The 13414-nt window shown below is 44.9% G+C and overlaps 1 protein-coding gene across 8 annotated transcripts; it reads right to left on the bottom strand.

The window, feature by feature from the left end:
- Nucleotides 1-1258: 1258 nt before the first annotated feature.
- Nucleotides 1259-7801, bottom strand: LOC118507513 (multidrug resistance-associated protein 4). 8 transcript variants are annotated; one of them, XM_036046057.1, is made up of 5 exons: nucleotides 7668-7801; nucleotides 5435-6105; nucleotides 3031-5337; nucleotides 1859-2961; nucleotides 1475-1772 (listed from the first exon to the last, which is right to left on the bottom strand). In XM_036046057.1, the coding sequence occupies exons 2-5, from the start codon at nucleotides 5960-5962 to the stop codon at nucleotides 1475-1477; spliced, it is 4236 nt and encodes a 1411-aa protein (XP_035901950.1). In that variant the 5' UTR covers nucleotides 5963-6105; nucleotides 7668-7801. The 8 variants fall into 8 exon arrangements, with proteins under 8 accessions (XP_035901956.1, XP_035901950.1, XP_035901955.1 ...); XM_036046062.1 differs by lacking the exon at nucleotides 7668-7801 and adding an exon at nucleotides 7397-7496; XM_036046058.1 differs by lacking the exon at nucleotides 7668-7801 and adding an exon at nucleotides 7305-7425.
- Nucleotides 7802-13414: the final 5613 nt, after the last annotated feature.

A 13414-nucleotide genomic window follows, 5' to 3' on the forward strand; every position in this document is an offset into this window, starting at 1 on the left:
AGAGCAAGCCGCATATACGTCCCACACACATTTTCCCGGTACCTTCCTTTAGTGGTGGCATTGCCCCCGATTAATCACTCTGCATCGCGCGCTCCCACCGAGGACACTACGGGGATGTTGGTTTTTTTCGACTTGAGCCGTTTTCCCGTTGCGTGCCAATTGATTCGTTGTGTCAATTCGGCAGGTCAAACCACCATTTTCTCGCCACAGATTAATTGAACGAATTTAATGTCCCGCTAAATGAAGCACACACACACACAGACCCAATTTGTTTGGACACTTTTTGTTGCCTTTTTTCCCTTCCCGATGGCTGCTTCAATTATCGTTTCGGCTTTGCTGTATACAAGCCGATGATTTCGGATCGTTACTTGTAGAATGTTTCCAGGCGGTACGTAAACAATGGGCCCAAAATTGGCACGAGCAACGATGCGCGTATTCCGTCCGCAAACTTACTCGAACTAAAGCGCGGACCGCGTGCTGTGGCGCCACGCATAGAACCACGTTTTAATCGCCACTCTCATTGCTGTTCTCTCGCAACGCTCCGGAACACACACAAACTTGCTCAATTCTCATTTGTTCAACTTGGGTGGGGAATTGGGTCCAATTTAATTGTCAACGTGCCAAGCGCATTGCTTTTCCACCATCGGATATTGGATTTCTTTTCATGTTCTTTTGTATGTGCTAGCTATAGTTTACTTAAATAAATATTACACATCCTCAACTTGCATACTTTTAAGCAAATCCAAACAGAATAGAGTATTGGAGCTCCTTTCTCTTTATTCCTGCAAATCTGCAACAAAAAACGCCGGCTGGTGTTGGGAGATTTTAGTCTCTCATTTTACTCACTTGCAAAGATCGGCTGGCGTCGGCTAAAGTAATGTGCTGCTCTCAATTTCATACGCTATGTTGTCCCTTCAGTTTGAGCGGCAAGATTTTCGCCACTAGGCGAGACGGTCTCGGCGGTCGCCTAGACGTTCCCTTGTGCGATGTGAAATTCATGAGGTCACTTGCCGCATTGCGCCCTTTTTCTATTTCTCGCAGTGTGATGATGATGCTGAAACCGCTGCCGGTACCGGGAGGGCGGCATTACACAAACGACTATTATGCACATATATACTTACAGTGCTCGTTTTGCCACGGCCAAGAGAACCAAGTGTTGCAGAGCATGGATTATCTTTCTTTTTACCATTGCAATGAAAATGTTATTTAAAGATGTCAGTAAATAGCAAATGATGGGATCATCATACTTAATCAAACATTTTCATTTGTTTACTACTTTTATGACAAAAGTCACGGTTTTATTGTTTAAGTATCGTGCGTGCAGCAGCGCTAATTTGCATTTGTGATCAAAAACCTTCCACTTGCTTTGCTTGCCCCTATTGTTTTTTTTGTCCATACACGTTAACAAATGTAAAAGCGTCATAAATGTTGCACCGGAAGAAATAATCTCAACCATCGACAGGAACCCCTCTGCTTACGACAGTCCCAGCGTAATTGCTTCCGTTTGTCTGGCGCTTGATTTCTTAAAGTTATCCTCAGCCGTACGCATCAACATTGCCGCCGTAGCCACACCGGTTTGATCCACCAGCCGGCGAAGGTATCCAATCGGGCCGTGCAAAAGCTCGTGCGGATGGCCGAACTCGACTACGCGCCCAGCGTCCATCACCAACACACGATCGCTATCCATCACCGTGTGCAATCGATGGGCAATCGTTAATACTGTGCAGTGGGCGAATTTGGTACGGATAGTAGTTTGAATAAGTTTATCGGTTCTGTAACGATGGAGGGAAAAATACGTATCAAAACCAATGCACGTGTGGCGAAGGTACACATTGCCCGAATGGCAATTGCTACTTACTCTGGATCAACGTTGGCAGTGGCTTCGTCCAGGACGAGAATTTTGTTGTTCCGCAAAATGGCCCTAGCAAGGCACACCAGCTGCCTCTGGCCCATGCTAAAGTTGCTCCCGCCATCCGACATGCGACACTCCAGTCCGCCGGCCAGCGAAGATACCGCTTCTTTCAGCTCAACCTCATCGAGCGCATTCCATAGCTCGTCGTCTTTGCGCTGATCGAACGGGTCCAAATTGCTGCGCAGCGTGCCGGAAAACAGGATCGGATCCTGCGGTATGATCGATATTTTGTTTCGCAAATCGCGCAATCCCAATGTTTTCGTGTCTATGTCGTCGATCTCGATGTTTCCCTCGAACGGGGCCAGCCGGAACAGGGCCTGTATGAGGGACGACTTCCCGGCACCGGTTCGTCCCACGATGCCAACCTTCTCGTTGGAGCGAATGGTAAAGTTGAGGTCCTTCAGTACCCGCTCGCCATCCTCCGTGTAGCGTAGATCGACGTTGGTAAAGCGTATCGTACCAAATTCGGGCCAGTTACGCTGGGGCCGATGCTTGGGCGCAGTTTCGAGCGGCGGTTCGGACGGTAGATTTGTGTACTCGTTTACGCGCTCCACCGATACCATCTGGTTCTCCAGCTCTGCCGATTGCCGCATCCCCCACTGGCACATACCGACCAGGCTAATCGTCTTCGTGATGGCCAGCCCAACGCTGCCGCCGAGCATTTGCTGGCTATTGCCGACAAGGAAGCTTATCGTTACGATACCGATATACAGAACGCATACCATATCGAGCCACAGTGCAAACGCACGGCTGGTCGCAATAAACATGTACCAGGCGGAAGAGTTTACGTCCAGGAATTCGTTAAACTCGCGCCGCAGTACGGACTGTGCGCCACACGCACGAATGGTGGAAAGCCCTTGCAGGGTGGCGTTTGTGTGTGAGAAGAGGGGCGACCGGTTGACAGATTCGATGCGCTTTACCACGCGCGATGTGTTGAGATAGGTTTTCCGAATGTAGTACATCACGACCGCGACGATCGCAGTCGGCAGAAGGAACCAATAGTTGACGATCGATACCACCGCTACTACCGCGATCATTTCCAGGAAAAACTGTCAGCAAAAAGAAGGAGAAAACGAATTGAGTAAATTGGTTTTACGGAATATTCGCCGAAAACTTACCACTACACAGTCTAACAGTGCCATGGGCAGCGCAGAATCGATCGCTCCAATATCTTTCGAGAATCGATTGAGGATTCGGCCGGAAGGATTCGTGTTGAAGAAGTGCATCGTCGCGCGGGTCAACCCTCGGAACAGACGATCGTGCAGATTAACAGAAATGCGAAGACACACGTAAAAGAACGAGAACGATCGTTGCACCACCAGGATGACGAGTAGAATGATTAAACCACTGTATATCCAGATGTACTGCTGCCGTTCGATGAAGTTACTGACGTCCGTCTGTTCCTTGAGCAAAATGCGCACGTCGCGCGAGCTCAGAATTGTGTGATTATCGTTCAGATCAAACTCCGGCGGAATGCCGGCCACCTTTTCCTCCCAGTTTACCCATTCGGCCACGAAAATGTCCACCCCGCTGACAACGATTTGCGACAGCACCATGAGCACGCTCAACCAAAACACCCAGCCACAGCTATTGACCGCTTTGATGTAGGTTTTGTAGACGGATAGCCCCACACTGCCCGTACCACCTTGAGATTCTTTTTCTTCCTCTTGCTTTTCTTGCTGCAGCAGATCCATCAGTAGGTCGTCACGTTGCGAACCGGTCGAAGAACCGCTAGTACGTCGGGGACGCAAATTTTTCAGCTCCTTTTCGATCGGACTTTCGAGCGGAGATTCGTCGGGTGTGAGTGCCATGATAGATTCGATGTTTGATTTTTTCAGCTCACGGAAGCTACCGGTCGCCTCCACCCGTCCCCCATTCATCAGCACAATCTGCTGAACGTCTTTAAGGTACTGCAGCTGGTGCGTTACTAGCACGCACACCGTGTTGGCGAGAAAGTCCCGAATGCACAGCTCGTAGATATGTTTGCCCACGTGCGTATCGACGGCGGACAGTGGATCGTCCAGTAGATAGATGTCCGCCTTTCGGTAGATGGCACGGGCGAGATTGACGCGTGCTTTTTGTCCTCCGCTTAAGCTTATTCCTCGCTCTCCGACAATCGTTTGATCGCCGTGCGGGAAGAGTTCAAAGTCCTTCTCTAAGGCGCACACACGTACCACCCGCAAATACCGTCGCTCGTCGTAAGCTTCCGTGAAGAGGATGTTATTTCGCACACTGCCTTCAAACAACCATGGTTCCTGTGCTGCATAGCTGACGGATCCGTAAATTTCTACCCTTCCGTCGTCGAGCTCGAGCTCTCCTAGAAGCACCTGAAGCAGAGTAGACTTTCCCGAACCAACGGGTCCTACGAGAACGCACAACCGGCCTGGCTCAACCGTCAAACTAACGGATTCTATTCCAACATTTGTTACTTCATCTGGTCCATCTCCTCCATCTTTGCCGATTCCGGCCGTTCCTGCTGCCGAAGGACACATCCAACGTGCTGTGGCGCTATCGAGTACGATGCCTTTCCTATCGCCCTCTACCGTTTGCACCAGACGTTTCGGTAGCAAGGGTTCCGAATCATTCTCATCACTTTTTCCTCCCGCTTTGATACTGCCGTTCTGTTGCTGGGTGTTTTCTTTGATTCCCTTGCTTTCGTCCCTGTCGCTCGTGCCATCTTTATCGCCGGTCGCTCGCATTGCCTTTTTCGCACCGCTCTTGCTACCCTTTTCATCCGGTTGCGTGCGCCCAGCGACCGAAGACGACGGCTTTCCTTCGGGAGTGAGCAGAAAGTCGCGTATACGCTTGAGCGAGATGTACCCCTCGGCACAGAAGGTGATAGCCATGGGCCAGAAATGTACCATCGAGTCGTTCAGTATGCTGTAGAACGACGTTACAATGAACACCTTTTTGGCAGTGATAACGTTCTCGGTGACGGTGTACGACAGCAGGCTGATAAAAATAGACACACGCGATACGGTAAAAAACGATATGAGTGTCGCCCGTACGTACGCACCACCCCGGATTGCCTGTATCTCCTTCCGCCGGATCGTCTCGATCATCTTGGCGAACGAGCTTTCCCACGTGTACATCTTGATCACCTGTATGCCTTGTATGATTTCGTTCATGAAGCGCACTCGCAAATCCGTTCGCTTGGCCGCCTTCATTCGGTAGGTTGCCGTCTTCTTGCCGACCCAAGCTTGCAGCGGAATGAAGCTCATCAGGAATGCCATTCCGAGCAGGCCGGAGAACCCGATCTGACAGTATATGAAGTACCCGAGAAGGATGGCCTCCATCGGGCCCTTCCAGAGATCGTGCACGAAGCACAGTGCTATGTCGAATTTGCCGACGTCGTTCGAGAGCAGATTGATGATCTTCCCGTTCAGTCCATCACCAGCCGTGGTTGATTTAGAGAGTTTAAGTACCTGTAAATCGAAGCAGGTGTGTTAAGTATGTCAGAAACTAGGCCATCCCTCACACTATCATAAATCTTGCCGAGTTAATCCTCGAGCAAAGCCTTACCTTGTTATAAATTAAGCACGAAGCGCCTATGCGAAACTTCATTCCGAGTTGGAAAATGTAGAAGATAAACGGATGGAATGAGATGACCGATAACAGCGAGCAAGTGATAACACCTATCGCGTACAGGTATGCGTCCCGCTCGCTGATGGTGTCCTGGTTGGGGGTAAAGTAGGATACCAGCTCTCCCAGCAACAGTGGTTGCGCGACGCGGTTCGCCGTTTCGAAGGCTGAAAACATGAGGCCCCAGAACAGCGTTTCCTTGCCAAACGCTCGCCAGTAAACGCGGGCAAAGCTAGCCTTGTCCGGTCCAAGCTGTTCCTCCTCCGACCATAGCCGCTCGAATGTTTCCGCCAGCCTGTGGCTGCTGTGCTCGGGCAGGGTAGCGTACAGTTTTTCCTCCGTAATTTCTTTACGTTGTCCGTAGCGGAACATTTCCCGTAGCCACCAGAAGCTACGTCTCGAAAAGAAGGAAGCATTTTGGATTGGGTTGTTTTGTTTCCCGCTGCTGAATGCGTTTTCGCGGTTCATTCTCTACTAGCAGCCGTTTTGTTGATCGTTGATCGTGATGTATAAATGTTTCGTGCGATTGTTTCTGCTGCGGTCAGTCATCAGCTTCACCTCTACTCCCATCGGGTAGCACACAGAGCAGTTGTAAGGGGTTTCCGCGTGATCTAAAAATGCAGAATCAAAATAATAACAACAATATTAAAAATGGATGGCAACAAATATACATATTTCTGATCATCAGTAGATCATCTCTTCCACTCGTTCTGGTTCAGATTGTAACGAGATCGGGCAGCAAAATGTGGAGTTATGAAATGGGTTACTGACTGTTACTCTTGTCTAGCGGGAGAACGGTTTGTATGCACAATGGGCCTGACCAAACTAATCATTCCGCTTCACTGATTCCGTATCCCCCTCATTATGTTTGACATCAAAACAGTACGCAGGAGGAGCATTGTGGCCCCACAGACAGCACCACAGCAATGCGAAGAGAGGCGGGAACCGGTTTTTCCGGTGTGTGCGTGTGAAGCCCTCGCTATTATCGAGTTTACCGGAGAAATGCCCATAGCTGCTCCGTTGCGGATGTGTTCGCACCAAAGCCGCGCGCGGATGTTTCTATTGAGCTATTGAGGGGGGAATTTTTGTAACGTTGTTCCGTGCAAATTTTAGCTCCTTCGTACCTAACGGATCTTTGTACGTTGTTTGGCTTACAATTGAGTTGGTTGGACAATCGTTAGGATTGGGGATCAAAATCGCTCTAGTATCTAGTATCCTCAAAACGCTTACACTAAAAATATCCAGCTCCCGCGGCTATGAGCATAAATTCTAGCGTACTACAGTTGCTATGGGCCATGACTAAAGTCTTAAATTCTCGGCAGAGCAACGGACAAAGAACGTCCAATTCAGTCCAGGTCGAAGGCCAACCGTAAACAGTGCTCAATCAATACACCAGCACACTTTTCAACACCACCGCACCTAGTTAACGTCTCCGGGAACGCTTCGCAACACTCTTCACAACACTTGTCTTACGAGAAGATGCTTAAACACATGCATCGAGAGAATCACCAAGAAACGAAGCAGATTCATACAGTTTTATGCTGGCAAGTCCGTCCCTTCGATCGTACACTTCCACTGAATCTGAAGTACGCGGTATAAACACACACCCTTAGCGCGTTCAATCACCCTTGATTGATCGATGGAGCGGACACATTACGTTTGTTTTTGCTTCTCGCCTCTGTCGGCACTTAACGCACTCGGTATCATACCGGTAGGTTTTTGCGTTAGATAGGGCTTCACACATTCACACAAGCAATGCCATTTTGTCAGTAAATTTATGCCACAACAATAACTGCAGAAACGTACCTACCGCGCTCGGCAGATCCGTCCACGACCGCGGCTAGATTATGAATGAATGGCAAACAATGAAACACATCCACACACACACACGTACGCACGCACCAATGCACACAGCAAGCAGCAGACAGAAAAACAGCTGTCAATGACAGCTTCTCTCGCTCAAGGAAACTCTCCCCGTACGCGCTTTCGCTCTCTTTCTCTTTCTTTTTTTCTCGCAAGCATCCGGAGAGAGTACGCCAAATCTCACTATGAACAATGCAGGTTCATAGTAACGGTTAAAACGCACTTGGACTTATGCCAAAACAATTGGTTAACGTGGAACGTGACGTTGTTCGATCGATCGTGCACTTTCGTACCCTACAGAAATGCTTACCGGTACAGACCACCACCATCTAGCACCGATGTCTAAGCACGACTAAAAACATTTACTCCGATGGCTGCGGTTTGTCGCATATGTATACTGTACAATGTTATCTTTCTGCCTGTGGTGCCGCGAAGTCTCATACTGATAAGCACCGTTGTCATGTTGATTTGCCTCCAAGTGGCTGATACAAACGCACACCGAAGAAAGGGACAAGTTTCTATTTCATAACAGAAAGTAATGTGGTATTAAGAACTGCTAGTAAATCTTCTAACGAACTCATGTTTTCAACGTTGTGCAATGTTTTCTCTACCTCTACCACGCCGTAATGATTCACTGAGCAATATTTATCAGTGACCGGCAAAGCACGCACAGTCTGTTATCCTGGGTTTAGTTGGATTAATAAAGTAATCCCACATCTGGTTTTTTTATTAAGGACGTTTGTAATTAATTCCTTTTCTCGATTCTCATCCGTACAGGGCACGTTGGCGCGAAAATCGAACGATCTTCAACACACCGAACCCACGACTAATGAATGTGTCGCTGCTACGCGACAACAAGCTACTGCACGGCCAAGAGCGGCGAGGATCACGCATGTCCGTACGGTTACCGTCCCGCCAACCGAGCATGGCCTCACTTCGACCGCATTCTCCGAATGCATCGATAGGTAAGATAGGTCTGTATATGGGAGAAGCTTCCACCCGAGAAGATGTCCCCCGTCCACATTCCGTACTGCCTTGGCTTGGACGTAGTTGACGTTACTTCTTTCAATTTCTGTCGTTTTCCTGGCCACTGTCTAACTTTTACTAAACCTAGTGTTTTTCCGATTTTTTTTTCGTTCACTTTAACCGGTTCTTGTAGTTATGTTTTAAAATTGTTACTCGTTGATGAGTTTTTTTCTGTTCACTTCTCTGATCTGAAAAAATGTTTAAATTAACTTAAAAAACTATCTAAGCTTCAACGAGATTAAAAAAAAATGAAGTGAACTGCTGCAATACTCCAACCGTTTTCCATTTTAAAATAAGTTTACTCAAGAACTCGTAACTAGTGAGCTAGTGATTTCTTTTCAGGAATAACAGATTAGGTGCACATTTCTACCGGAATATGCGCAAATAGTGTTTCAAGCTCAAGCAGCAAACTTATGGTTAATGGTTAATGGACTAATTGATTACTTCGCTCGGCATGAACTACAATTCGCACAAAATCGCTTCTTCGCTCTAGATAGTGCTCTAGATGATTCTAGACTTCTATGCTGGACATGTAAACTCAGCCTCGATGCGTCACACTCAAGCTATAGAACCTTAGAAAATAGTATACTAGCGATGCATAAGAAAAGACTACAAAGCTGACGAAATCAGTTTCCTTTTAAATAGTAATTAAAATTGAAAATCACAAACTTCGACTCTGATTGGCTAAAAAACACATAGCTCTCAATCGGCGAAAGAGAAAAATACGCAACATTAATTCGTTCTGTTCATGTTTATACAAAATTCGAACATTCATATACTAAAGCTTTGCAAAATACTACATGCGCAAATAGTGCACAAAATGTGCTTCACATCATTGCTTAACATACGGAAATCATTCTTCAAAGACATGCATAAGCTGTTTCTTGTTGCTACTAATTTTTACTCATTGCTGTTTTGTTCTGTTATTTTTAAGTTACATTTTGATGATAGTTGTTTTGTCAATTCTTTAAGCATAAGTTCTTAATTGTTAAAGAAATATTTTAACAAAAAAAAAAATCTAAAATATTTGTAGCGTGATTCCCTTGTTTTTTCCAATTTTTGTTCAGAGTTTTCCTACTTCTTTCTTGCTTGTATTTTTCTCTTTTCTCTCTTTTTCTCTCTCTCTTTTTCTCTTTTCTTCTCTATGTATATCTTTTACTACCACTTTCTGTTACATCTGTGCAGGCAGTCTGTATCCGCTACATGAGGTGGAAATATAAGAGTAATCATACAACATCGTACCGTGGTACCTGAGTATAAGCAAAGCATCTATGCTATCTATGCTTCAATATGTACTATACACTAAATGACGAAGCTTGTTAGACTAAACATTGCAAACACCCCAAAAACCCGGCCAAACTTCTATTCCTCGTCCCTCGTTTTCACAGAGACACACTCGCATAGCAAAAAGGGCCAGCAGCAGCAAGATCAAGCGACCGCGGCACCACCACCGGGCATATGCCAGCAAACGAAACAATAGAGAGAGAGACAGGGAGAGAAAGCGGTGTTGTTGCCAAACCTTTTGTTTTTGCTCAACTAATGCTAAACATCGTGGACACGAATACACGGAGAGGGATGATCGACGCATAACCGCAAAGATGCAGCATGCACATATAGAGTGCTGTCGGTTATTATTGCTTCTCTGGGGAACTATGCTGACCGCTGATGCACGCCCCGGCACCTTTTACCAAACACCGAAATGACGCTCCCTATTAACAGCGCCGGGAAATTTTTAATAAGATATCCTAAAACAGTACAGCTTTAACGCATCTGCTCAGATAATAAATAATGCAAAGTTGTGCTCACTAGTAGGTATTACCTTTGCTTTAACAGCTCTCAAGTAATGTTGCAGTATCTTACATTGAAACAGTTGCAATACTATCTACTTTAGTTGCGCTATCTCTTGTATCACCGTAATACTATTGCCGTTAGGGGGTTTTGCTTATAACATTAGTTTCTCTAAATAGTCCTATACTTCTAACTTGGTAGTTGTGCTCAAGCTGAGCGTGGAGTACTACTACTCTGATCTAACAATTAGTGTAATTCACAGTACTACTTAGGTGACACAAATCACATTGCTTATGATTTATTCGCATGCTTTCAGTTACGCTATCAATCATCATTTACTTCCGGATGCATTAATTGGGACAGCCGTTATAACATTTCTCTGCCATTCCGTTGTTCAATGTTGTGCTATGTGTTTTTTAGTCTATCTCGCAACTCTTTCGGGCTATTAAATGTAAAACACAACATCTATCCTGTCGAAATTGTGTCAATGTGTAAAGAAAAAAAGAAATGGTTAAATATGCACCATACACTACAAAAAATATGGATTCTAAATTTCTCACACTGTAATCTTCTCCATCTTAGTTGAAGTTGAAATTTGTTAGTGATCCTCATATTTAACCTTATTATATTATCTTTAGAGAGAGAGAGAATAGAATCTCTTTGCTGAATTAAAACTGCGTAATCAACACGTAATTTGTTAGTCTCTTATACTTGATGGTTCGTGTTCTAAACTAAGTTAACATATGCAAAACTACACGCAAAACTCAAGATTGGTCTTATCCTATTCCTTTTTTCTTCTTTATCTGCAACACCTCACACGTGACCAGGCTCACGGCGAGGATCCCGCGGTAGCAGTAATGCATCGGCCACTTCCACCAAATCCAACCGTAGCGGCAACCATCATCACCATTCGAAGGACAACGGCACAGCGCACCCGAACGAGAGTGTGACGGTCGAGATAGCGGAAATTAAGACATAAGTTTTGAAGTGAAGCATAACGTGCAAAGCTAATCAAAATGCAGAAAAGCGCCAAAAGTTTGACTGGAAGGGAAGTTTTTGGTTTTGGTTCATTTTTCCACCGCGCTCTTTTTGGTTTTTCCTTTAACTGTGTGTAGCTTGCAAAGAAACAAACGAATCAAAAAACAGAAACAAAAAAGTACGCGTCGGTTTCGCCGACAACTCACCATTCCTAGGGACCATTAATCGACGCAGACGCAGAGTTTCACAAAAGAGCCCAAACAAACAAAGCCCGTAGCGCGCAGCACAATTAATATTTAAATCAATGCAACTACCGAAAGCTAGCAACAGTGCACAAAACTCTAGCTCCACTTGCGCACAGAATAAGGAAATTTTTTCTCTCTCTTTCGAAAAACTAGTCGATATTTGCTTCGAGAAATATTAGCTGCTGTGATGATGGATGATGATGATGAAAGTAGGTGAATGGTGTAGAAGGAGGAAAAAATGTGCAACTACTAATGATGAAACGAACGGAAGGAGTAATCGAAATTTAAACTTTTTGCCTTTCACTGGCAGCAGCACCAGCAGGATCGTGAATAGTTTGCAAAAGTTCTAGGCATTTAGTTCTGTGAAAAAAAAACAAAAAAAAACCAAAACAAAAAAATGGCTCACCTTTTCGTGCTTAAAGCGAAACGGGAATATAGAATTCATCGAGAAAACGAAAGGACGGAGGAGTGAAATACAATATGTCCAGTAGTAGTGCACCTTTTCAAAAGGATGCATTTTAAAGCTTTCGGTTCAAGACAGACAACTCAATGAAGAGAGTGAACGGGTGGATGGATAAAATTAACCAAAAACCACACATAAAGAAAACCACGTGTAGCAAGTGCACATAAGACATAAGACAATCGAAGACATGGGTTGAGGAAGAACGACGAACAAATATCATATGAGATCATCACGAGAGAGGGGGGAACAGCTTGCCGTGCAACACACATATAGAGGAAAAGGGGAGGAAGAACGAAACATCCGTGATAAAATGAGAGATTCTGATGATGAATTACTGATGTAGTAACGAGACAAGGCTACAAGGAAACATCAACAAATATCGCGCGCTGGCGATTTACATGAAGCAGGCTCAGTAACTGCTACTACATCTGCTACTGACTCTGCGCTAGATTCCTATATCTGGCCCTATAAATCGATGGTCCATTTCTGTAAAGCGCAAAAAAAATAGAAACAAATTATCAGATCTTGCGCAAATATGTGATCTGCCCTAGAAGTCCAGACTGGAGAGGTTCGGAAGAACGAAACCAAGATAAAGCTGTTTGATTAGCGAACAAAATATACTAATACATAATGTAGTAGGTAAGATTGATTCAACTATATTCAGCTGCAACAACAAAAAGCCCCCTTTGAGATATAATATTTGCTCTACAAAATGGCGCACTTAACATTTGTACATGTTCTGTATTGAACATTAGTGTAGACAAGAAATGACACTACTCACCATCGAATGCTTTAAAACCTGACATTAAGATACGCTTTTTCTCCACCACCAGCAGTAGCGTGTGTAGAGATAGTAGCGTAAAAAGATCTTTTGTTTCCGTTTGACGTGCTTGAGGATCACGGTTGATCCTTGAACCCACACACCAACAACCACCTCTCATATGCTTGTCGGTTAAGTGTGATCTTGGTTTTGAATGTGCATTTTGCTGTAAACAAAGAAAGTCATTTAATTACTACTAAATATAGGTGTACTGTTTTCCCATCATACCTTATACTTGACCATACAGGTACAGGGAAGCTTGGATGGGGTGGCTTGTACGAGAAAAAAGGAACGCTAGCCCCCTATATTTGCTCTATTTAAGCTGCTAAAATTCCTTAAAAGGCCCAGACGCTAGAGTTCTAGCCAAATTCTAGCGACACAACTACAAACCACAACTTGCATGTGATATGAACGGAACGAACGGTTCGCTTAGAACACATCGTCTCGTAAGCTTAGGCTGTTAGAAGCTAAAGTCGTAGTCAAGTATAGATCAAATCCTATCGAAAAAGTACCAAAAAACATGAAAAAAATATTTAATAATTAACAACAAAAAAAACATCTCACTCACACTTATATACTCCTTATCACACGAACTGACAAAGTGTAGCGAAGTTCATCTCAAAGCGTAGCGTATAATTCCCTTAATAAAACCCCCTTTTTAACGTTATTTTCTTAAAGCAACACACACAAACCATTCAATTTTACAAGCAAAGCGCTGCCAAATGAAATAATGATAT

The sequence above is a fragment of the Anopheles stephensi genome, chromosome 2, assembly GCF_013141755.1.
Source record: "Anopheles stephensi strain Indian chromosome 2, UCI_ANSTEP_V1.0, whole genome shotgun sequence".
NCBI lineage: Eukaryota > Metazoa > Arthropoda > Insecta > Diptera > Culicidae > Anopheles > Anopheles stephensi.